At 37.8% G+C, this 27,898-nt stretch overlaps 1 protein-coding gene across 2 annotated transcripts; it reads right to left on the minus strand.

Annotated features, from left to right (window-relative positions):
- Positions 1-625: 625 nt before the first annotated feature.
- cdc42se2 (CDC42 small effector 2) lies at positions 626-27,204 on the minus strand. Of its 2 annotated transcripts, none has more exons than XM_046860613.1 (5): positions 27,005-27,204; positions 10,048-10,351; positions 4,482-4,583; positions 3,314-3,431; positions 626-3,170 (listed from the first exon to the last, which is right to left on the minus strand). In XM_046860613.1, exons 2-4 carry the CDS (start codon positions 10,099-10,101, stop codon positions 3,330-3,332), a joined length of 258 nt encoding a protein of 85 aa, XP_046716569.1. In that variant the 5' UTR covers positions 10,102-10,351; positions 27,005-27,204; the 3' UTR covers positions 626-3,170; positions 3,314-3,329. The 2 variants fall into 2 exon arrangements, with proteins under 2 accessions (XP_046716569.1, XP_046716568.1); XM_046860612.1 differs by lacking the exon at positions 27,005-27,204 and adding an exon at positions 15,578-15,691.
- Between the last annotated feature and the right edge of the window lie 694 nt (positions 27,205-27,898).

The following is a 27,898-nucleotide window of genomic DNA, read 5'->3' on the forward strand; positions in this document are numbered from 1 at the left end:
CAAGCATTTGTGAAATGACAAGTGACAGGGTGTGGGTGTACCGAACCGCATGGAACAGTCCAGGTGGAAAAACTGGATATTTTATATGTAACCCTGATTTTCTAGGTTGCTATTATCGATTTGTGATCATTCGATAAAGTAAAGCACATTCATCCGTGTGCATTCATGTGTTACGTGTAACCACCAACTGAACCCTGCGCACTTTTTTTCCAGCTGGATGTGAGAGTCATGAAGATTGACGTCATCGAGGAAACCTCTTCATTTGCTACCTGATCGGTCGCCTAGCAACAGCATGGAACACCAGCCGACGGCTTTGCAAAATGTAAATGATGAAGGCCTTTCGCGGAGGCGAGATGCCTTGCGTGGAGCTCCAGGGCCTATTCAGAACATCCAAATAGATCTGCTTGTGAGCGAGCTGCGCATTCCTTCCTTATTAATGTTACTACCGTGGGTGTGACCGTGGTGATGCAGTGCTGGATGGAACTGATTTTTCCTTCGTTTTTATGTTGCAACAAAATGGCACAAATCAATGTTTTTGGAGAATCTAACAATATCAGTGATATTGAATAGTAGATATTTCTTCTTCAATACATTTGAAAAAAAAGTGCAATAACAATACTTCATGTAACATGGAAAAAAAATTTATTTCAAGTGAACACATTCGGTAATGTACAAGCCGACATTGAATGTGACATAACAAGCGTTAAATGTATAAAAATGTGCTCTGGCATCTGAATAGCTTTTAGAAATCCCTGATGATGAAATCCATCTGTGTTGAATAAAGGCTGAGGGACAATGCAGTTCTAATGCATGCCAGGAACACCACTGTAGCCAACAGTTACAACAAGAAACTTTTAGTAAAAAGTAAAACTTTGTGGGTTTTTGCCAACCAGAGACCAAAGCGCCATGTTTTTTCTACTGGTTCATGGATTCACACAAGATCTTATCTCATCATCGTTCACATCCAGCAACATTTTCTCCTGATTCGGATAAATCTCATGTGTCCGTTAATTCTGTAACCTTTTTTTTTTTTAGAGCACCGGGGAAACTTTTTCACTCTGTCAAACTTTAAACAAATTCTGGCAAAAATTCATCATTTTGACAACACAATAATAAAATATATTTATAAGGCATGACGTTAAAATGCTAGGCGGGGTTTTGGTGATGATGGTTGATTTGTTCACACAAAAATTTTTAGGAATTAGGAAAAATAAATTAGCATAGTTCAGGTAGTGACACACAAAAGACACAGTATATACACACAAACAGGAAAGCACTTTGAGAAAACAACAACTGGACATTCCATATGTGAGTTCACACCTTATTCTGCATGGCCACCTTATCATTTACCATAGCCATCATTGATCTATCATGGGCCTGGTGCTGAAATCCAGTACATCACTCCAGACTGAGATTCTGATTTACAAATTCATAAATATTGTGTTATCTTTTATTCTAAATTTGATCAATTTCAATATACGGGTTAATATGAGGATCCTGAGCAATATGACTGCTAGAAGTCATTGACTGTATTACGATAAGCTGCATTTTCCCATTTTCATCATTTCTCTGAATTTTGGTTGTTCTTTATGCATTTGGAAAAAATTAGTGCAATTTAAAACAACGTATGTACTTTTATAGACATTTCCAAACATTAGTCTCTCAACCCAATTGAAAGGAATGGTTGAAAGTATTAACACCATTTTCTGAGCAGATATTATATTTCCCATTAGACTGCAAATAAAACAGAGAGAGCAAATTCGCTTTCATTTCAAAATCTTCCACAATCATACATTATATATATATATATATATATATATATATATATATATATATATATATATATATATATATGATACGGTGGTATCAAAAAGTTCAAGTTTAAAGACTCGTTTTGTAACACACTAACAGATGGCCTGCACACACAATCACAGGGAGCACCGAAGTCAGTGTGTGAAAAGACATCGTCCTGTCCATCAGGAACTGTGCAACTGGTGCTATTCTGACCAACTGCATTAACACGTCTGCAGTTCCGACCACATCACACCATGTCACCGATCTCCTCCTCACACGTGAGTTTCTCGCCGGAAAAACAACACCCTGTTTACCAGATTTGGCTCCTGCAGACTTCGCCCTCTTCCCATCTCAAAGTTCGACACCAGTGCGGAGATCCAGCACGAATCGCAGAAGGTGCTTGAGACGATTGAATGACTTCCAGGATACATTCCAGAAGTGGGAGGAACTCTGGGAGCTCTGTATTGCTGTGTAAGGGGACTGTTTTGAAGGTGATAGTGTGTAAATGTAGATAAAGTACTTACTTGTGAACAAAGCTCGTCTCGAAGGTTTTTGATACCACCTTGTGTATGCATATATATATATATATATATATATATATATATATATATATATACATTGCCATACCAGTTTAAAGCATTGGGACACTGAGGACACTGTCGCTCTTCCACATTGACTGTACATTAAACAACTACAGCTTGAGCATCTTCATATAAACTGGATGACACAAACTTTTACATCAGTGTGGTGAGAGAATTGTCAGTTTTGCATTTCAGCATCAGTCATGTCGATCTAATAATATTTTACTACAACGAAAATTATATATACAAGAAACGTGATCCGAGACAGCGACGTAAACAGCAAAAGAACAATCACTTCTTACAAAAACAGCATTCATTTGAGTCTCAGTCAAAAAAAAAAGGTACTTCTGTTCAGAGGTGAGTCATTATCCCATCGAAACGAGCATTTTGGCATTTCACGGCCAGAGCTAGCAACAATTTACGTGAGCGTTGCTGGCGTGTTGCACGCCAGATTTTTATACTGAATGAAGTCCGTGAAGGAAACAAGGAAATAAAATAAAAAAAACTACAAAAAGTTTGTACTTGGAGGTTCCAGACCTTCATGTATGAGTGCTGAGAAAATGAGCTGTTCAAACCACAAACAAATAGGCCAGGTTACACCATGCACTGCTAGACGGTCGATGACAAGGCATGCAAGCGTCCATTATGAGGGTGGTGAGGATACTGACAGCCATGAACAGGGCGTCCTCATTCCCATGAAGTGCATGATGGTCCGTGAGTTTGCTTGGCGAGAACAGAGGGTTTCTAAGAGGCTATGGAAAGTGTCGGAATGGGTTTCACTGATGCAGTGGAAGCCTAGTGGAAGAGAGATAAAGAACAACTGACTATAAAAGGTGGTCAAAGTGTAGTTAAACAATCATGTGAATCTGTTACACTCACTAATGCAAATGAAGGTAGTTTGCATTATTGTCAGAAAGCAGCATTCAAAAATTACACACCTTCTCAAGTAAGAGATTATCCTGCCTTTGTGTCTACCAGTTGCATTTGCACATTGATGGGCATCGTCTCACCCCCGTATCCCCCCTTTGACTGCATTTGGTTCTGAATTGAGTTCACCTATAAAAACAGCAATGAGCATGTAAATGTATTACACACATACATTAACTACTGAAAAGTTATATAAGTATGTGATGGTGTATATTTCATATATGAACGTTACTGATCCGTCATGTATGGTCTCATATAGTCTGTATTGCCGTGTATAGTCTTGTCTATAAGCTAAATGTATAGCGTTGATATTTATTTAGTTTGGACATTTACATGCAAGGAGACACTTAAAAAAGCCTCGATTGTTTGAACTCTGCAGTTTTACATAAGGGTTACACTATCAATTTAAGATTTTAGCTCATTTTTTCTCAAATTACTACTGATGAACTGTTAATGTATGAATTAAATACAAAATAAATCCATAAATCAAAATTGGTGTCTACAGTCACTGTGGCACTGCAGTGGTTTAGTGCAGGGGTCCCCAATCACCGTAAACCTGCACCGAGCCATGTATCATCTGGTGCCAGGCCACACATTTTTATAAAAGATAAATAAATTAAATCAAATAGGATTTTCATGATATATGTAATATTCAAAGCTTTTAAAAACATTGCATCAAGAAGCTTTTATTGTCATTTTAACCATATATTGCTGTACGCAGTGAAATGAGACGTTTTATCCAGAACCCTTATAATTGTACGGCGTTTCTCCAGAACCCGTATAATAGTAATATAATATGCACGGTATTGTGTTAAGTTATGCACGTGACAACCACCACCTCTCTGTCCGTGAAAAAACGTTCTTGAAACTGGTCCATGGTGCAAATAAAGGTTGGGGTTTAGCGGCATTAAATACAGATTTTGCACACACCACTTTTAGAGGCACTTTTTCCATGTTTAGTTGTCATTTTGATGGTTTGAGTTTCTTTTGAACCATTCCCTGATTAATGTTTAATGCTAAAAATCACTAATATTGTTTTCAGTTTTAGTGCGAACAATAGTCATTAAAAAAAATGATTTCACTGGATTCTGGGTATCTAAAATAAATTTGCAATCTAAGTAACTGTTTTGCAGATTATTGATGAAACCTGCTCAATCAGAGGACGGCAAATGATCTTACAGAGTCCATGCCGCTGAACAGATCTCCAGATCCCACGTGGGCTGTGTGGACAAAGTTTGTAGGCTCACCGATCATACTCCTGTCAATGCGCCTCCGTCGCTTCTGCAAAGGAACGAGAACGGCGTTAAAAATAGCCACAGATGCAATCGCTCCTTGGCACAGCCTGCTGGAGAACACAGTTAGATAATTGATCTAAATCTAAACACAGAACAAATCTTTTCTAATATTATTAGACTTTACAGCTTTCCCTATTGGACACAAAATATTGTTCGCAAATCCAAACAAGTGAGTATGCGATGTTTGCTTTCGGGCTCATGCTAAAGCTTTATTCTGACTGCCTTTTCCAAATAAAAATGGACCTTTATAATCGAACCCAGTGGAATGACACTCACGGCTACGAGTTAAAATATCACGGCTCTTCATGGCTAATGCACGGCGTGTGCTTTGCCTCCCGGACCTTATAAGATTCAAAGTCAACACTAGTGGCTTTATGGCTCTCAGCAGCATCAAGCGTTCTTCCTTCTGCTACTCCATCACCAGTCAGCTGCTGCCCACCAACCCATGCAGCAGTTGCTATGACGACCTCACAGAGGGTGAGGCGGTGGCATTTTATACCTCACTAGACCTGAAACGGCAAAAACGTGCAACAACATCTTCCAACAAGCAAGATAAGCTTTCTGAGTCTTTTTTTTTAATACATTTCGTGTTACCGGTTTGGTATTCAAAAACTGTAGCCAGTTACGGATAGTCAATACAACAATATACCATTAATATAAGGATAATTTATGCCACAATATTTTATTAATTCTGGATTTTTACATAGTTAAATATTGTACTTTTCATCAATGAAAACGGCATTATTATCCTTTGTAAATCCAACATTAGTGATGATACATGTGATACATACCATCAATCATCAATATTTTAATGAGATATTTAGTCTATGCCACATCATTAAGCTGGGAATTATGAGTTATTGCTTTTTTCAAGCACTCAGACCTGAATAAGCCACACTATACACCAATGCCAAACTCAAACCTAAAAAATAACTATTTCTTTTCATCCTGGAGTCAAACAAGAAATCTCAAAGCACCTTAAGGATATTCTCCAAAGCTGGCCTTTCTCCCTCACTAACTACAGATCCCACCTTAATAAAAAACAGATATTTAATACACGGTGCCAAATCCATGTCTAGCTCATGTGCACGTCTCCAATATAGCATGAACTGAGCCAAAAAGACCCGACTAGCAATGTGCCAATCTGGCTTTGTGCCGGGATGAAGTGCAGGTCAAACGAACAACATCCTATGCTCAAAAAAAGCCCTGTTAGACAGACAGGATTAAACCTTCCACCATGGGATGAGCAGAGGAGCAAAAATGCCAACTGGGAAATTGTTTCTGTTGCACAATAAGTATTTGCTGATTTACTCAAGAGGACACAATCAAAGAAAAAAAGGAAAAAAGGTTGACCCAAAACCATAGATGACGTTTGAGCATGTGAGAGCACATGACACACCCACTCACACCTTCACAATCACATTTTACATCAACAAGACCTCAATATTTAACAATTACTCAACCTCTACTTAGAAGGACAGAGCACAACATACAAGATGAAAGCCAATGCTGTAATGTGACTCTCACATGGCTACTTCATCTGTGAGGAAGCTGATTCACTTATACAATGGCAGGAATGCAAACATCTCTAAAACGGGAACTTTAGAGGAAACAAGTCTAAACCAGCACAGCCATTGTGAGCTTGTTACATCCCCAGACAATCCAATCCTTGTCAAGCTGAATTGTATCCTATTAAATCTCGCAGCACAATTGCACAATGAATCAGATATTTGCGGGAACCCTTTAACATCCCCAGTGTAAAAAAACTCCCACTGAGCTGAGCTCCTTTTTAAGCCTAATGCCAGAAATATTTTTTATATCTATCTTTTTATGCATTTTTATAATTCTCTTACAGTTTAGGTTGTAAAACAAAATGTCCCAAGACCTTTAGGCTTCTGGTGGTGGCTGACATCAAGCTTCATGGTTCACTGCAATAGATTTGTGGTGGAAATTTAGGTTGTTATGCACCTATGGAAACAGCCCACAGCTGTAGCTGCATCCGAGCACAAAGTTGCTGACTTTAGTTCCCTGTCCCTTGAGATTTTATATGTCGTGAACACTTCCTGGAGTTTCAACCTGAAGAATCTTTAGTCATATCTTTAAAGCAACATGTCTGATCCTAGGACAGAGGTCTACAGGCCTGTCCAGAGAACAAACCAGTGTCCTATGACTTATTTAACAGAATGTATCCCGACTCTGCTGCCTCATTGCATGCAATTACACTGTAATCATCCCCCCCAAACAAAACATTTGTCCATAGTTAATGGACTGATTAGTATTGAATCATAAGGGACACTTAAAAATATTAAAGCTCAACACAAAACATCAATTTTAAACACTATGTTCTGTTCAAAAGCATGTTTTAAAAGGCTGAATAAATGGATGAATGCGAATCTGAAATCTGTCCGCTGAACAACTTCACTTTATGTGCCTTGAATATCAAAAGGCCTTTTTACTGCAGTATTGAAGGGGGGCGACTTACAGCAAAGCAGAAAACAACTCGTATTAATGCCTGATCATCTACATGTCTGTGGTCAACCACCCCAGAGGAAATGATCCAGACATAAGTGTGTCACAGTCTTTCTACCTTCTGGTGTGTTCATATGTCTGGCTGTAGGTGCAACACAGTACACACAGAGCAATGAGTTTCAATTCACTTTAGCAAAAACAACAACCTAAAAAAAAGTGTTTCTATTGAACAGTTTGAGGAGTGATCATAAATTAAGTATTTCATATCTTAAATGGCATATTGTTATGATGTCATAAAGCATGCTCATAAATTAAGCTACTATAATGTTCCATCTGCCTAAATGTCACCACACAGAACAATCACAAGGTCGTATTTGGGTTATTGTGATGTAACCCAATTCGTGGGGAAAAGAAAAAAAAATCCATGTCGATGTCAGTTTACATTTCCAAGCTAAGGAACATTAATGTCAACTCCAGCGTCCGATTGTCAATGAGGTCAATCTTTCTGCCCCAATTTTTTACTTCATTTTTATACACCAAGTTAAAAAAGTTAGCAAAATAAAAGCATGAAGTATTTAACGATAAAAGACCATGCTATAGAGAAAAACATGTTACTTTTGTATTATTTGTATACATAAATTAGTGCAAGCATTAGCGAAGGAGATAAAAGTAAAATATATCACACTGGTTTTACAGCGTGTTATATATATTTTTCAACATACAGTATGTGCTAGAAGAGCTAAAACTAAAGACTCCTTACAATTTTTTTCATGTGTTTTTATTTTATCCTGAACAAATGAGCTACTGTTAAATATGTATATAAAAATCATTCCTTTACTTGTAAATTTTACAGTGTTATGCTATTAGGCTAAGTGCCCAGTCAGTACATGCAAGGGTGATGTAGATATTGATTTTGTTTTGCTCTTAAGCAGACATATTCAAGGTCCAGGCATATCAACTGAATTATGATTTACGAGGCTTTCAGTCTCTTCACTGTCTTGAAAGTCTCCTATTGTAGACGTCTAACCACAACGGAAAAGAAACTAGCTTTATGTATATGCTTTTTACCTGAAAAAAAAATACATCTCGGAAATACAAGAAAGCATGCAATTTCTCTCAGAACATCTCATGCGAGATTTCGGCAGCCTTCATTTAGGTCTCAAAATCGATTCTAATCCAACATCAGATGACAGGTCTAAACTAGGACACACACAGGGTTATCTTGAGGCAAAAAGCGGCCTAATTTAATGAACGTCATATTCCGAAATAAGACTGAAAATTAAGATGGCGGTGGTGGTAGTGGTGGTGGTGGGGGGTATAACGGGACTCGCAGCTGCAGATGCACTGATTTGCATTAATAATTTAGGCACTGTGTTTTTAATATCTTGACTTCCTGGAGCACATTGTCCTCTGTACTGCTGCTTTCTTGTTCAACGGTGACAATAGGCCACTGGAAAACTACTAGGCAAAGTCAATAGGGGAATTCCACACCCAACTTTCACTGCCAATAATGATTGCCTAAATAAAGCAGGTATGAGGCAGGGCTGTTTTTTAAGCCTGTTAGTTATTTGGAAGTTCACAGGCTGTACTAGAAACTCTATTAAGATCAGTCTAATATTCTTTGAAAAGATCTATAAATGATGATTCGCTGTGGCATGCTGTGACATCTAGGTCAGAAAAACCTCAAATAGGTGAAATGCGTAATTCTAGCTTATGACCATGAGTCATGCTAAAATCATGGTATATGTGTTAATGAAAAAGTGTTTTCGACTTGCCTGTATGATTTCTGGTATTATATCACAAGATATATGCCTCCAAAAATATCAAGAAAGGAAACAATATAAGGAAATAAAACTTGTTGAAGATTGAACCAATACTGGAATACATTTTGCTTGGTTACTTGGTAATCTACTATTTTTACTCCACAAATTTCCCACGTAAAAGGAAGTCAAATGCAGATTGTTCTTGCTATAAAATAAACCAATAGGAGGTGAAAAGTCATTTGAACAGCGTATTTCAGTGTAAGGTTGCCAAGTGTTGATTATAGTAAGAGAGGCTCGTGAACACTTCAGATTCCTCAAATGTTTTTGCCATACAAGGTCCTAGCGACATAACTCATCTCCTACCAGCAACCACTAAATATGGAACCCCAGACAGGAGAAGTAACATGAAGACGCACAATTTCTAGACCTGGATCACTTCAAACCAATTTACATCAACAAATCTCATCTCATCCATCTATATGATCAAATATTTCACATATTATATCGTTTAAACTATTTAAAAAAGCATGGGCAATTAGGAGGATATAAATGAAATGAGTGCTAAACAGTGATGTGAAATTACATTCACAGTTATATGAAAATATTTGTGCAGTTATAGCACCTAGTACATGCACACACTAGTATACAGCTGTAGAATACAGCAAAAGATGACTGTCATACAGAGACGTAAACGTTCTAGTGTTAGATACTGTTTGTCTCATGATAAATGCAAAACCACAGTCGCAGTCTTATAGACAAGGCGGTCCAGGTGCTAGACATCTTGAAACAGAAATAGAGCTTACAGACGAATTTAAATCAAACCTATTTATCACAAAATGTAGAAATAACGACTAAGAATATCCGAACCATATAAGGCTATTTATATGAATCTTGGGATACAAGTGGATACCAATTGGGAAATGAAGTCTCAAGCTCATAATTCCTTAGCCAGGGAAATTACTATATTGATGCAAAAAAGATAAAAGAGACACTGACACCCACACATATTTCCTTTAGCAGTAAACAGCAGCAGTACACACACACACACACACACACACACACACACACACACACACACACACGGCTTATTCTTATGTATAGTTTGCGTGAATAGGAACCTTGTACTAGTTCTGCACAGGTGCTGCTCAATAACTAGCGAGCACTTCCTGCTTCCTGTGGTTTGAATGCCTCTCTGGAGACGAAGCACGAGTGGCTTACCGGCTGTGGCTGCTCAGCAATACAGCAGTTGAAGCACAACCAGAATTCACTCATGATTAGCAGTCCTAAAGTGCTCTCGTGCCAGCGTTTGCAGAGGGTGTCAAGAGGTCCGAGGGAAGCGTCGGGGGAAAAAAGAACACCGGACTCAGCAGGCCTGGCACAGTAGATACTGATGATGTTTCTTTGTTGGAGGTGCTGGAGGTAGATGGTTTCTGTCTGACCATACAAATCTTGAAAGAAACAAATACACACACCCACAGGGAGAGGATCTCTTTGGTGTTCTTCAATTGGTAATCCCTCAGGCCTGCAACACATAAGAGGGAAATATGAATAGTTTACAGTGTTACAGACTGACACACAGATGTGCACACATGTGCATACTATATAGATTCCAAAAAAAAAGAAAAAGCACAGACTGTTAAAACACTTGAATATGAACAGAATTTTGGCTCCATTTCATCATCACAAGGTCTAATTTGGAGCTAGTTCTACTGCTTCAAAGAGATATTAATTAGTGTTGTCTTTTAGTGGGCAATTATATTAATATGCATGTTCACATGAAACTGAAAGAGGCTGGTCCACTGGAATACATGAGCCTATTCAGAGTCAACAGCAGGCCATTTAAAACTCTTTGGATTTGGGCCATAAATGACACATGCACTAAACACAGTGTCTGCATTGAGACTTCTGGCCTGGCATAAAAAAAAAGACACTGGATTATTGTCATGTTTCAGTTCCACACTCAGTAAAGGCGGTGATAAACAAAAGACAATGATGCCAGAAAAATTAGGATAAAATAAAAATTATATTATTGTAAACACATGCATCTGTTAATTAGTGACCTGAATTTGGTTCTCCATCAATTCATGGAGGGAAGATAACTTTCAAACAACCAGAGATACTGATGTGGTTAAAACCTGAGTAATTGGACTGTAGCCTATGCCTCAAACAAAAATCGCACATACTACCCAGTTACCACCAGTGGACACTAACGAAGTAAATGTAATTTGTTACTGTACTTGTATATTATATACATTATATTACACTATATAACTCAAGTACATGGTTTGTGTACTTCATCTACCACTGCTCCCCACTACATCAACGTCAAGAAAAAATTATTTGTGATCACTAATGTTTCCTTTCCATTAATAAATTGGCATTGAAACTTTAGCATCGACCTAGCCACTTCTAACTGAGGGGTAAATGGTCATTAGTTCCAATCTTAGCACAAGCAAGCTGCTGTAGGGTAGTCCCATAGCCTGTTTCAGTCAAACAAATTCATATAATACCATGTAATCTTCATCAGTATACCAGAGAGTACAGATATAGCTTATCTTGATGCTTTCTTCCACAATGCTATTCATAATAATACATGATTGACTGTGAGGTTATAGGAACATAACCCATGTTGGGAGCAGTGTATACAGCCCTGTGACTGTGCCAGAATACACCACTTATACCACAGCTATTTACCAATGATTACAGCTTTGGAACATCACATTCTCAAATAATTTATAGTTGTATTTTATGTTTAGAAATATCCCAAAAAATAAGTTAGTTTGTCTGAAACTTGTTACTGAGAAACCAGAAACACAACATGTTTACAAAGTGCTTTCACTGGAGACTTCCTTCATAAATGTTCATTACATTCCATCACTAGTAATGATTATATTATTATCTGATTAATATCAATGTGCTTTTTTGAAGATATTTAGTGATGTAAATTGAAATGTATGCATACGGACGCAAGCGAAAAGAAAACTCCACATTGTCAGGCAGGAATTGTGATCCTAAACACGTTAAGTTCAGGTGATGAACAAATAGAGTCTTAAGGAGAAAAAGTGAAATCCAAAACCAGAGACACAGAACGTTAATGGGGAATCCAACACGTAAATCGGAGCAGCTCGGTAAGTCTCCGAAACAGGTTACAGAGAACAATTCTTCGCAAAGTGTTGGTGCAAGGAAGTCTCTTTTTATAGTGTGTCCATGTGTGTGTATGTGTGTGTGTGTACGCATGTGTGTATATGAGAGCGAAATTGCGTATACCTGTATCCAATTAGAAGCTGGGAGACGCTGAATGAGGAAATGTGTATGTACGGCATTCATATAAACCTGTCATTCATGTTACAGCCTGGAATACTGTTTCGAGCTGTGCTGTTGTAGAAAGTTAATTCACACCTTCCGATTCAAGAATTTGAGAATACTCTAGCTAAAGGTATTAACCACATAACAAAAGGATTTACTGACCCCAGGGAATATGGCACGCTTCACAGTTCTTCTTTCAGGGTGCTTCATTTTCTCTTACGTAAAAAAAAAGTCTGTACTTTTTTGCACTGTAAAAAATAAAGCCAAGCCGTCATATGAGCTGACAGGCCGCCTTTCTTTGACGTGTGCAGGCCAGAGATAAGAATGGTCAAACCTACCCCTAGCAGGCTTTTTTTTTACTCCTGCACTCCCACACTAGATACAAATCAGAGCCATGCTCTCCCCTTTAGAAAAGTAATTGTGGTATGTGAAAGTCATTACTATGTGAAGTGTTGGGTTCCAGCTATTAAACCCTGTATGCTGTATACAGGTGAGGTTTTATTACTGCAAAACACATCCATATGTAGGCTAGTCAAAAGCTGAAAACTTTCATTCACCCTCATTAAAATGTCCTTACACAAAGCCTTTTCAAACCCCAGTCAGGTGGGTCACACACCTGCCCCATTGTGGCATGGCGGCTAATTCTTCAGGATCCCTGATTCAATACTGAGCTTGTATTTGAATTTTGCTCATTTTCTAGAAGGGGTTTTCCCTCAGGTTTTCCAAAATAATCATTAGGTGGACTGGCTACAGTAAACTGGGCATGAATGAGTATATGATATACGAGAATATGAGTACATACGAGTGTATTTCCACCGTTCATCCAGTGTTCCTTAGATTAGCCTGGGATAAATAGTGAAAATGAGTGAATAAATGATGTTTTTTTCCTTAAAAATAAAGGTGTCATTTGTCTCTGTATATTTGTGAGGATGTCTAAAGGCTTTTCCCACCGAGGAACTCCCAACTGTAGTCACTTAATGTGAGACATCCCGCTGGCGTGTTTCAGGGTGGAACTCGTACAAGATATTATAAGCATTTCTGAATTATGCAATTGAACCAAAATGCTGCGTAAATCATGTACTTGGTAAAGTTTTGACTGAACTTATGAGGAGTTCTCACATGGCAAGCTTCCACATGGGAATTATGACTGAAGAGAGAGGAAAGTAGAATGAGTCATAGCAGAGCATACAAGCTTTAACATTTACCACAATTATGTTAGTCTAAGGAGGAAACACAGCAAGTATTAAAACAAAAAAACGATGAATACTTTACGAAAACAGAATGTCATGTCATTCCTCCACTTTGTTATAGTGCGGTAAATAAAATAACAGACAATAATTCCCAGTAAATTACTGTTAAATGAACACAACCCAATCATCTCATCGATTCGCATGCTACACTTAAAGATGATATATTCATGTTAAATGAAATCAACCCCTTCCTTTCCTATCTACTAATGCAAGGCATCAAATGGGCCATTCATCCAACTAAAGGCCACCCTGCGCAGTCAAGTCTCATATCCTGGCCTTAGAAGAGAGGCTTTGTGGACAGAGCTCAGCCTCAGACATGTGGGCCAAATATGTATGTAAATGAGTTCTGAAGCTGCCTGAAGACCATCCTTTTCTGCTAAAATTATCTGTCCATTTCCGGCTCTTTTGATTCCTTCGTCGATGTGCCTGGGTCTGATATCCCTCTCTGTTTTCTAAACTTCATCTTGGCTTAATCTACAAAAGGTATCCCTGCAGTTTAAAAAAATGAATCATTTGGACGAGTATGAAAGGCTCCCAGAATGCTTTGCATAACCCTAAACCAACACGAGCAGCTGATGAAGTTTTAGCTTGTAGGAGCCAACAGAAACGTGTCCTCAAAAGCCCCAGTAAATAGACACTTGAACAATAAAATTAACAGTTGAATCAAAGAACATAGCAAACGTAACATCTTGAGTCATGTTTGTAATAGACTAGTTTTTTTATGAATAGTATCTATAACAATAACTAATGCACCGAAAATATTAAGCTGTACTTAACCCCCTATAAATGGGCTGTAATGTCTAGTCCATCTATACTACCAGGTAATCAAGACTCTGTTAAGGTCTGTGGAAAAATGACACACAGGAAGCACTATTATCTACCATTTCCTGGCAGAACAATACAAATCCAGGTATTAGTCATGTTTAAAAAGCAGAACAATAACATTTAATCACTACAATCTTACTTTTGGGTAAAAAAACAAATACCCCAGAAAAAGTTACAAATAGATACATATTTTATATATATATATATATATATATATATATATATATATATATATATATATATATATATATATATATGAATGCATTAATGGAAATCACAATGGACATTTATAGAATGGAGCAAAAAAAATGAATTTGTCAATCAGAAACTGGAACAACTTACTCTGTACTTGGAAAAATAAACCAAATATGCAACATCTAATAGACCTGATTTTATACTTAAACCAAATTTATGATGTAAAGAAAGATCACTCCCTATATGTACATGGTCTTTTTATCTCTCTTCTGTCTACATTTCCGATGAGCATATTATAACATTATATTTATGTGTACAGATGTAGATTATATGTGTAAAGATTTTATAAAAATGAGGCCTACATTGTATGCCTGTAATCTTTGGATAAAAAACCATGCATATACAGTAATATGAGGATTCCTGAGACAAATCTCTGTGATTTTCCTGTGTAAATCCTCCAAAATAACAGAAGTCCTCTAGCAAAATTATACCCTGAAAGCCTATCCCATCCTAATAGTACTTTAATCTGTATAATACTCATAGTCAAGCAAAACCACATAATCTTAGGAACTAAGTAAAGATTTTTATCATAGGATTGGATAACTTTCCACTAGCAGATGCTCAGAAATAAACAAAAAGCCCAAACGACAGAAAAGTTATTACTCCAAGCATTGCATATAGAATCACTTTCGATCAGCTCACAAAAGACCGCCAAGAAGGAATTTCTTATCCATGTAGGAGTAGAAGAGAAGAGGTCTGGCTCATCACGCTGACTATGAATGGCCGACTGACCCATGACACACAACTGTTAGGACTGGCGCTTAATTGACCCTGATGGAGGAGGAGTAAGGACGTGTTTCCTGGCCTGGATGTGAGATTCCTCAAAGGAACCCCCTCGAATGCTGAACCACAACGTTGTGTGAGGATTTATAAAATGTTGAACAAAAAGTGCTGAGCAAAACCAGCATCCCAAAGTGAGAGTGAGAAATAAGTATACATAACAATCCAAAACTAATCCTGTACAATCTCTGAGTACCTGAGGATCTCCACAAGCATGGTGAAACATCATTAAAAATGAATGATACTCCTCAAACAAAGCAGAACTAACTAAAACAAACCCAACAAAATGCAGCAAAACATAACAGACGCAAAACAATGCATTCATTACTCACCATCCGGAGCTAAAACACGAGTGTAGCTCAGCAAGAGGACGATGAAGCACTGGGCTCCGAGTGCACTTCACTCTGCGGGAGGCCTTTGTCCCTCACTCAGTTACGGATCAGTGGCCAAGTGGCATTCACTTACTCCATCACTAACCCTTTCCACACGAAGCTGCTGCACGCTCCTGAACTGAGCCCTGCCTCTGGCCCTGCCCCTTTCCCACTCATTATTCACCAGCAAACTGCATATAATATAACCACTGCATTACAAATATGCATAGAAGAATTACTCGGCTTCAAATCCGGCTTCAAATCCGGCAGCACACAAATGACAACAAAATGTAATCCTTTACATTAAAGCTCACAAGCACATTCCACTTTTTTTTTTTTTACAGTAAATAAAGTCATATTTAATGTATATATACAGAATATCCACCTCTTGCTGCATCCAAGCTATGCACAGAATTCTTAATATTGTGGAGAAAAAGCCACACCTGATCATACACAGTCACAAACAGTTTCTGTGCTCAGGAAACAATCCCAGATTCTCATTTTGCCTCCTTTGCTGGAAGAGTTGATGTTAGCGGACAGCCCTTAATTCTTCCATTTAAAGTCTTGTTGCCACAGCAGCCACTAACCACTGAGGCAGGGGGTGTGTCTGATTGTGAGAAATCACAATAGACCCCCCCATTCCCAATTCCCCCTCCTTCTGTCGGTCTCTCGCTCTCTCTCTTAAAATGAGTTTAACAGCGGATTCGACTTACAATGTCCATACAAAGGACACAAACACAATAAGACTGTTGCAAGTTTTGGAGAAGGAGATCTTAAACTTTGCAAACGTTTCTGCAGTCACTGTAGATAAAGAACAAGACCGTGTTGAATAAAGAATAAAAACCAGGCAGACAAATGTGTCTGAGATACTGAATGAACATTCGCTTCATTGAAGATGCGTAGAAACCTTCTTTATTCATCTAATCAAGGCCCACAATGAAAGCGTTAATGTTCTTGAGGATGTAAAGGATTAGTAATTCTGGGAAGAAAAATACTTAAAAAGCAGCCTGCAAGCACCGAGAAGAAGATTCCGACAATAACTTACATTCCAGAGTGGATTTTAAGCTCATAACCTTCCTGATTCTGGCATGACTAAGCAGTTTTTTAGGACTTGGAAGTAAAGAAATTATAAATTAATTTTCACTTTAATGTGGAAATTAGTGATGGGTCGTTCTGTAATTCAGAAGAACGAGTGATTTGTTCATTTTCTTCTGGACGCACATGAGCAAAGCATTGCAAAATCTCCGTAGGTTATAAAAAGAAGCATAATTGTGTAGTTCATCCCTCGACTCTTCTAGTTTGAATAATTCGTTCTTCTATCACGTGACTCCCATAGATGCTACACAGTTAAATACACATATATAAATATATAATTATTAGAACTATAGTCATAGTTTGTGTATGTAGTCATGTTCGGAGGGATCTGCTTACTGAAAATGTAATATTTTATTTTCATTCTGAGCAAAGCAACAAAATAAACTAAATGACTCAAAAAAGATTCGTTCATTTTGATGAATGAGATTCAAAGAACCAAGACATTAAAATGACCCGATCTTCCCATCACTAGTGGCAATTAAAATAAGGTCATTTTAGTTCATTTAAAAGTTCATTGCTCGTGTCGTTTCTTAAAAAGTTTGAAATCGGGTTTATTGTTGTTCATACGAGAGTCGATTATGGCCTTTACAGCTTGGTAGCAGCTTTATTGCAGATGCAGCACTTTGCACAGGCTGCACTGCTGGGAGCTTAGAATGACCATATGTCACTGGTGTAACATCTCCAATCTTTCATGAGATTAACTTCTTGTATCCTGTGGTTAAGTAACAGATAATAACTGTGGATTTCAGGAGTTAAGAAGCATATAGTCAGTAGTTAATAGTGTACCAGAATCTTGGATTACAGAGAAACAATTTAACACCATAAAACCTAAAAATGAAAGCATGGAAACACTGAATATGTTCTTGTTTTTGGACAAAAAATGTGCAGTTCAAACTGATTTAGACAATTTTCTGCTGACGTTCTGCTTTAGTAAGCGTTAGTGTCCTGTCTGCTTTTGTGATCCTCTTTCAGATGGTGGTCAACAATTTTCTGCTGAATGTCTGCTTTGAGCTGCAGTCATGCTACACGTTTCATTCCTTCAACTCCCATTCAATGCATGCAAACAGTAGAGAATGGAAAGGTAAGCGCAGTGCGATTAAGTTGCATATTTCGCAGTTCAAGTTTGATGTACTCTGACCTGTGAAACTTTGCATGTTAAAATTTAGAGTGAATGCAGCTTAAGTAAGCTTTAGTGTCCATGCAACAGCACAACATGAAGGCAAACTAAAATGTTTTACTGCCATACATCTTTAACAAATCTAGTCTTATACATTCATGAGTCTCTCAATGTACCCCAGTGCATGTGGCAAATATGCCGACTTGGCACAATGAGGTCCACTGGAAGGGGCTGTGTACCAGTACTGAACTCATTACCCAAAAGAAGCATGACCATCTGTGATGTCTTAAAAGCTATTCATCATACTTGCGATGAACTGTGTGCACTCTGTTTTTAATTACCCTGCATCTTGTAACCCTCTGCCACGCCCCGTTTTCACCTCAGATCACTTTCACCAACACGTCATTAAATCCACAGCAAATATCTATCTCCAAAGCTAATCACTAAACTAATCCACAAATACTGTAGGTCCTAATGAAAAGGTAAGATTACATTCCTCTTGCAATCGTCAAAAAGTGCACAGTGAAACGAATGAATTGAGAACAAAAGAACTGCAGAAAGAAGGACAGAGCAGAAGGCATATAGCGAGACGAGATGGCAAAACTCCGAGTAAATAAAGTTTATGATGACAGACCAAAATAAATAAGGTGATTTCATTACACGGTATACAACGGCACTAAATACGCCTTGGACGATCCCCATTTTAGTTTCAGGCGTGGGTTTTGATTACGTAAAGCATAACTGTGTGCTTATGTAAGGTCTTTAACAATTTCAGCAAACCATATTGTTCTAAATTGGATGAAGAAAGGCTAGCAAGGATAAAGCGTACAATAAACCTGTTTGTCATTTACCATTTTAAGCGCTGAGATTAACATCAAGAAGATGCTTTGACAAGGTCATTCCCGCACACAGAAAAACTTTTAATACGCACATCCAGCACAAAATCCTCTAAAGTCCCTATGTAACTTACCCTCAGCTTCCTCAAGATAGTCAGCTGCTGAGTGTAGCAATCGGTCAGAGCCAGACAGGGAAGTGAGACATGAAAAAAATTGAATAGAGCATGAAGGCACATTTTGCCAAGACCACACGCTTACAAGACGAAGCCTAACGCTTATCAGGTCATTTTGTATCTCGCCTAGTTTTGCTTATTATTACGGAACTCACATCACATCACAGCCGAGCTATTCCAGAAGTCACGCTAGAGCTGCTTCATCTGCATGTCTTAGAACAGGAAAGCAGCTGGGACAAATCCAAAATCTCTCCACTTATCATGCCAGGGGCCACTTTAATGATGTCATACTTCTTTGGGTCAGCAATAGCACTCCAGACAAGCTGCTCATGGTGGAAGCACAATCACAAGACGATGGGAGTCACACAGTGTATATGACTACATGCTGATGAATACAGCCTAAGTGATGTGGCATGTCTCAACAAGTCTGTCAGTGCATAAATAAAGTCAAACTATAGCCATATTCTTCAAATTATATCCAAATTAATATGTTTTTTGGCCTAAAAAACTACTATAGGTAGTTATTTGGACATAATGAACACAATATATTTGGACATAATAAACACACTAAGGTTTTAGCTAGCTAGTCGTCAACCAGATAAGACTTGTAAAAAAAAAAAAAAAAAAAAGAAGTGTGTAAACTTCCAAGACCGATGGCTCATTTCTTCTAAAACTAAAGCCTTGCTGGGAACTTTGACACCTCCAGGGTCAGTACATAGTCAGCTAATGTGAATAAAAAACTGGAATGGAGATTAAAGACACATGTGAAGCAGCTACCGATGCGATATGATTCACCTCTATTACGATGCATTGCAATCCGATTTCGATTCGATTTAACACAATGCTATTCAATGCAAAATGATGCAGAGGAAAGACAAGATAAGATGCTATGCAATTCAATATGGTACAGATAGCTCACTTTTATTTCTGTGGTTCAGACAGACGGCAAATCATAAATTTAATTAGGCGACATACATTTCTGACATCTAACACATGGCCCTTTCACAAACAGGCCTTTTTAGTGCAAAAATAAATAAATACCTGAACATGTTTTACAGACTATGCAAATTTGCCATTTTTGTTTTTAAATTTTCAGTTAAGACCTTTATCGTGTTCCTGATTTCAGGTTTCACATTTGATGTGCACATAGCCACATGGCTGTAAAGTACAATGGAAAAGTTTTCTAAGCGAAATTCATTGTCATAAAAAAGGCAATGAAGCAATAAAGAAGAAGAGTCAATATGCATGCAGCATCAAGAAGAACAGAAGGGTGTAAAAATGTGTACACAAAGCCAAACTTGTGATATTACATAAAATGTGGTGTACTCATGAAACAAGAATAGCCAGCGTTAATCGCTTGTCATTGTGTGACTTCAGTGGCTCTGAAAGACGAAAGTGAACACGGTCTATGAAGGCATTTAAAACCCCATGCACAACAGCTGAAAGAACAAATAATGCATTGAACCTGCCGCACTCTCAGTGTTTACTCTCAGTGTAATCAAATTCTCTGCGACATGTAATGAGACAAAAGGTGTTCCTCCATAATGGCTTATACTTGGCTATACATTTTTTTAAATGTTTACTAAGATCATAATCCTATTCTCTGTTCAAATACTAAGAAATGCAACCGCATGCCAGTTTTACACATTATCGAGTTTTGCTGCGTGTAGTACTATGATAAATGATGAAACGGTGCCTGGCTCTGAGAGGTTCTTAAAACACTAGAGAAGATATGTCAACCTTTGCACCTCAAAAAAAAAAAAAAAAAAAAGCAAGAACAGCTTCATGTTTTTTTTCCACCCAGGGAGAATGCATGATGTGCTGTGTTTGCCACAAATGCCACTAAAGACAAATATTTGCATTGTGCAACATGCAATAGTGTTTGTGGGGAGTTTCCCTTACCAAATAACATCAGCTGTGACATGAAAAAAACATATAGGGTATAAGATGTAAGGTAATGTGCAAAATCTAAAAACTAAAATATTCAACAGATCATCAGCCATGAGAGGAAATAATTGTCCTAAACAATAACATGGACTTAAAGAAAAGTTCTGGCTCATACAGCACATGAACACATGACATTTATTTACAATAGAACTTATACTTTATATATTCATATATTGTCAGGAGGAGTGAGAAAGAGTACATGTGTGTGAACGAGAGGGAGGGCAGTGGAGTGGTGCGGTTGCAGGGAAAAGAGGTGGAGAAGGTGGAAAAGTTCAGGTAAGTGGCATCAACAGTGCAAAAGTAATGAAGAGTGTGTTAGAGAAGTGAAGAAAAGAGTGCAGGCAGGGTGGAGTGGGTGGAGAAGAGTGATAGCAGGAGTGATTTGTGATAGAAGAGTATCTGTGAGAGTGAAAGGGAAAGTTTATAGGACTGTGATGAGACCTGTGATGTTGTATGGTTTAGAGACAGTGGCATTGAGTAAAAGACAAGAGGTGGAGCTGGAGGTAGCAGAGCTGAGGATGTTGAGGTTTTTGTTGGGAGTGACGACGATGGACAGGATTAGAAATAAATTTATTAGCGAGACAGCACATGTAGGACATTTTGGGGACAAAGTGAGAGAGGCCTGATTGAGATGGTTTGGACATGTGTAGAGGACATGGGGTATATCAGTAGGAGAATTCTGAGAATGGAGCCACCAGGAAGGAGAAAAAGAGAAGGTTTATGGATGTGGTGAGGGAAGACATGCAGGTAGTTGGTTTGAAAGAGGCAGATGTAGAGGACAGGGGGGTATGGAGATGGACGATCTGCTGTGGTGACCCCTAATGGGAGCATCCCAAAGAAGAAGAAGAAGAAGAAGAAGAAGAAGAAGAAGAAGTTTATACTTGTGACAAATTGTGACAAATTAAATTTGATATAGCAAGTAGTTATAAATATAACCTGAAATCTGATACCTAGCTAACTGAGATATAACAATCTTTCTAATGGCTAATTAGTTTATTAGTTTGCGTTTGGAACTATACAAAGATTTATCCTCGTGCCCCAAACTTCTTGTCAGTGGACTACTTTTTTTTTTTTTTTTATAAATTCTAATAAATACCTTCACATACCAGGGTTGTGGATTTATCCTTTATTGAGGTTCATGTTCAAACACATCAGATCCATTTTACTCAATGACCAGGATCAGGCATGTTTAAGCAATAAAATCACAAATTCAAGCTGAGAACTGGGCACTCCTGTACTAAGCAGATTACACCATCATCTATTTATCAAAACTGTGCACCACCACCAATGAAGTCATTTCTATACATAAAGTCAGAACAATACCCTAGGCCTCAGAACAGAGTACTAAGAGACTGGCCCAACACTCTACTCTAACAAAGCATGTCTCAATGCAATTTCATTAAACAAAGGTATTCCAACTATCTGCAGATTCAGCTTCGCTTGACCTGACAAACAAATCTTCATTAGGTGAAGAATGCATTAAGAGGGAAACCAGGCGTGTTGGCAGTTAAGTTACATGGTTACATGGTGTTGAGCAATGGGAAGTAACTACTGCGTCTTTCTGACAAGGTAAGTAGTTGTTTGTGTGTTCGCTTCCCATTTTTGCTCAAAGTCTCATTGTGACATAGAAACTATGAGAATAGCTGGACAAAGCGTCTATTATTCTATACTTTATACTTATAACAATTCCTTAATAACTTATAATCATCTTATAATACATTATAAGTTATTCCAAGTGACAATATTCAGTGTAATATTGCGTCATCTATTGTACATCCATTATAACTAGTAATAACAAATAATTATTACAAAACAACTGTAATATAGTTCAAGAACTGTGGAGAGCATGGAGGTGCTCCCTGGAGTGCAAAATAAACTGGATATGTTGAAGTTATTCTTATTTATGTAGTAAGACAATTATTATTTAGAGATTAACATCAACGGACTGTAAAAGATTGCAGAAAGACATGACTAATAATCACACATTCCGGTGTTTGTATAATTTTTCTATGATTTATGATCACACTCTTGTTCTCACCCAAACGAGAATGGGTTCCCCTGTGAGTCTGGTTTCTGGAAGGTTTATTCCTCATGCCATTTACAGGAGATTTTCCTTGCCACAGTGGCCCCAGGCTTGAGCATTGGGGATAAATACACATAGTTCACTTATATTTCAATTTTTATCTAGAATTCTTACATTTTGTAAAGCTGCTTTGAGACAATGTCCATTGTTAAAAGCGCTACAGAAATAAACTTGAATCGAATTGAATGAATTACAGTTATATATACAGACACCTAAGTACACAAGTTTGATGTAATAAAAACATACAACAAATGTTTTTTGATGTTTTGTTTTAAAAATATACAATATGACAATGAAAGACGTATGTAGCACCTGCGGGCCAGCAGCTTCATATGAAAACTGAAATTCTCATACGTCATGTCATATTGATTTTCTGAAAGTCTTTTATAAAAAAAAAACAAAAAAACAATAGAATCTTGATGTCCAATTACATTCTAAAGGGACTGTAGACCCATATCTATTTTCGAAAGAGAGATTTATGAATATAGATTTCAAACAAAGTGTCACTAAATTCCTTATCATGAACCATAATAAAATACAGAATTATATATACACCAATCAGGCATAACATTATGACCACCGGCCTAATATTGTGTTGGTCCCCCTTTTGCTGCCAAAACAATCCTGATTCATCGAGCATCAACAGCATGAACTTCTTCAGCAGTTTGAGCTACAGGAGCTCGTCTGTTGGATCAGACCACAAGGAACAGCCTTCACTCCCCCACATGCATCAATGACCCTGTCGCTGGTTCACCACTGTTTCTTCCTTGGAGCACTTTTAATAGATACTGACCACTGCAGACCAGGAACATCCTACAAGAGCTGCTCTTGGAGACGCTCTGACCCAGTCGTTTAGACGTCACAATTTGGCCCTTGCCAAATTCACTCAAATCCGTACGCTTGCCCATTTTTCCTGCTTTAAACACATCAACTTTGAGGACAAAATGCTTGTTTGCTGCCTAATATATGTTGCCCATGCATTAACAGATGCCATGATGAACAGATCATCAGTGTTCTTCACTTCAACTGATCATAATGTTCTAATGTCATAATGTTATGCCTGATCCGTCTTTTATTCGTAAACCTGGAACAACGACTTTCAGTTTCTTTAACTGGATTAATCATCTCCATTTCATCAACTGTGCTCCATGTCACCCTAAACCTGTACTTAAAACGGACAATAGAAGAAGAACCCTCATAGACTGTGCCACTGATTATAGACTACATGGCACTTGATCCCTGAGGTCAGGGATTTGATTCATTAGGTAGACAGAGTGTGAAAACATAATTCTGGGTGTTTTTCCAGGCCAATATGAAGTGTGTGTTTCCAGATGTGAGGCATTATAGTTTCAACCCACTTCCTCATAAGCCTGTTCTCAGTCACTCTCGAGGCAGTGATATAAAACACACATCGCATTCAATTTTTAATGAATAGTCTTGGGAAAAGTAGAGCATTTTATATAAGTGACTGAAAGAAAATCAAGCGAAGCATAAAACGCATGTTGGAGTATGTAGATTATGTGGGTCTCCCTCCAGTTATTCAGTTATGAATTTTTTTTTCCCTCAGAAATGTCACCTGGTTTCTGATGAGGCTAAAATGGTAAACTTGCGTTTTACATGGAAACGAGCTGCAAAAATATATTACAACAGCAGTTCCGCAGGTTCCAGGACGCATTTACAGACGGAATCTCTGACTGGTACAGAGTGTGAGGTGTCTCAAACATGAGAAGATCTTAAAGGGAAACATATGAGGTCTAAATTAGATTAGAAGGTTACAAAAAGCCCTGCAGGTTGAAGTAAAGCCCAGTGCTTAATAAAATAACACAAGTCATGTGCATTGTGGCATGTGAATGTGGTTACCTCCATCACTATGGTCATGCTAAAATAAAAATTTAAAAATTCCTTTACACTTACATAATAGGGTGAAAGAAGAAGCTTAGCAACACATTTTGGACCTGTTTCTCTTCTCAAATATTCCAGTAACAAGATAATAACATGATATGAGATGGTGGTTTACTTCCTTCAAGTTAATCTTGATTGTGAAAAACTGTTCGGTTCTATATCACCCTGAGACACCATGTCTGAGAATTCTGATCCAGATATGATCTGATTCAGTTAAGCTAACATGGTGATAACTGTTATCAGTTATGCATATGAGGCATTTTGTTAGCTTATGTTTCTAAATGGCACTAAATTGGTTACATCTGCAATGGTCTGATGCATCTAGACAACCCAAATCACTCCTGTCAACCACTGAAGGTGTTTATGCTGGCACCTACTACTCTTCAAATTTGGAGTGTGTATTTATTGACGAGTGTAAATGGGTCAGCTCGTGAAGATGTTGTAGAAAACCTTTCTTTCGGAAGCAGGAAATGAATTTATACTTCTACGGGAGAAACCGTGAAAAGATCGTTATCCCCTATATATCACGATTTCCTGCTACTTGTGTTTGGCTTACATATATTTCCATGCTATACTTTTTATTGTCTTGTAAGTTGTACATACTGTAAAAAAACGGTTGGTCGAAAAACATTGGTCAAATTGGCTGTATCCGATATCATACTGTAATGTTTTTACTACATGCATTTCAAAGGCATTTCAAGTTCTCAGTTCAATTAAAAGTACACTATGGCATTATATCAAAAATACACTGCCGATTTATGGCTCCAAGACTCCTAGACGTCGGACTTTCCATCCGAGTCAAAAATTACTCATGGACCTACAGAAAACAAGTCGGATCTCTATTCATCGTGGGCTATTGAGACTTAGAATTAATAACAGGGCTGAATGTGTTGTATGAATAAACCATTCAGGTAGAACAGAAGGGAAAAAAGTGTCATCGTGAGTGTTTGTTGTCCAGCGTTGGACTGGCGTCCACCAAAGATGTATTCCCGCTTTATGCCCAGTGTCTCCATGGATTTATTGCATCCCTGACCAGTATAAAGTGGTTACAGAGGGCAAATGAGTGATGTGTAGAGGAATATCATTCATCATGTCCACTAATAATAACACTATTAAGTTTTAGATTGGTGGACAGTGGTCAAGATGTTTGACGTTGAAAGGTCGCAGTTTAAATCCCAGCACTGTAGTGTAGTGAGCAAGGCCCTGAACCTGAAACAGTTCAGGTGTATAAATTGAGATAATTGCAAGGAATTCTGGAAAAATGACAAATATAAATGTAATATAAACAACATGTAAGCAGAAGTCTTTGATAATAATTCATGACCGTGATCACATAACGGCTTGATCATAGAAGTAGAAAATGTGCCATGCCTTAAAACATATGCATATGCTTTAGAATAAAATACACAACCATGAGACAGGGTTCTCCTACCCTTCTATTACCTCTCCTACTGGTGATGCACATGTTCAAATGAGATTAATCCTCTTACATTATTTCCACTCAATTCCAGACAATGCCTTTAAGGCTCACTGGTGTGCTTTGGTCTGATTTCATAGAAATCACACTTTATTTCTTTTCATTTGGATTGGATTTTTTCACATTATGACACTTGTATATCCGTTATGTATACATACACGTCTAAAAAAAAAACAGGTGACTTCATTCACCAGCCCCAAAGATGCCTGACAGGTTCCCTATTTAAACCTGAAGCCAATATGATATTTAGACAGATGTGATTATTATGTGTAAAAAGAAAAATAATAATAATAATAAAAATGTAATGAATTGTTATATATGAATGCTATATGAATGTTATGTATAAATAACGCTATGAATTGGAATGGCACAAAGCATGAACTACAAAGCAGATGGCCTAGATGTATGTTACATAAAATTAATGTGCATGATGGAAATGTAAGGTGAAAGAAGGGTGAAGGAATAAAAAATAAATAATCATGTACCAAAATGTATACCAAATATTGTGCTCTTGAAAGACAAGACTAACAGCATATGTATATATGTATATATGTATATATGTATATATATATATATATATATATATATATATATATATATATATAGATAGATAGATAGATAGATAGATAGATAGATAGATAGATAGATAGATAGATAGATAGATTGATTGATAGATTGATAGATGCAAATCAAAGCATGCCATCCTACATTCATATATACATCCTTAAATATATATTTAAATAAAACCAGAGCCTTACCGATTCGCACAAAGCTGTCTTCTGGTTGTCCTCTGTCCTTTACACACAGGCGCTAGGATTTCACCTGCACTACACACCCTGCCGGAGACAAGCCAAATACCGGCAGCACGAGGACGCGGAGACGCGGAGGTCGGGAGCGCGCACGAACCAGAGACAAAAGCGCGTCTGGTCAGGACCAAGCTCAGCAATAAATGACTGCAGCCGGGCAAATGAGAAAGGAGTTGCTCTGGTTGAACACTCCCATCTGGGCTATGGGGATGTGCCGTGGCATTGGAAGCAAATGTGAAAGCAGCGTCATCTACAGGCGCATCGGGAACGGTGCGAGTGCGACAAAAGCGCAATTCCCAAACCTACTTGTTCAAACTCCACATCTTTTAATCACTTGTGCACATCATAAATACAATTTTTAGTTGAACAAATTGCGATGCTTTGCATTGATTCACAATTTTTCTCAATCGCTTTGGAGCATTTCCTTGAATCATTCTTAATATTTGCAAACCAGAATGTGAATTTCTCAAAACAATTTGTACAAACAGCACAAAACAATCAAAAGCCTGTACTTTCCCCAAAATCCTTCATTCATCTCTCAAAAAAGTTTTTTTGTGTCAATGAACATCTCATTGCCCTGAGAATAGAAAGTGCTTTTGTTATTGTTCAGAAACAAGATTGGATCACAATGATTGGAAATGCACAAGGCTGAATTTCTTCTGTTTGGCATCTATGAATTTCAACAGCATGTACACAATACAGGATTCACACTTTTACTGTAATGTACTGGTGTTCACCTCCTGTAGCCAACTGAAGGTTCACAAGATTCTCCTTTGACCTGTAAGAACAACTAGTTGACCATTGGTTGATCTGATGCTGTTCACTCGTCTTCATTAGTGACATTCA

Source organism: Silurus meridionalis, chromosome 11, assembly GCF_014805685.1.
Source record: "Silurus meridionalis isolate SWU-2019-XX chromosome 11, ASM1480568v1, whole genome shotgun sequence".
In the NCBI taxonomy this organism is placed as follows: Eukaryota; Metazoa; Chordata; class Actinopteri; order Siluriformes; family Siluridae; genus Silurus; species Silurus meridionalis.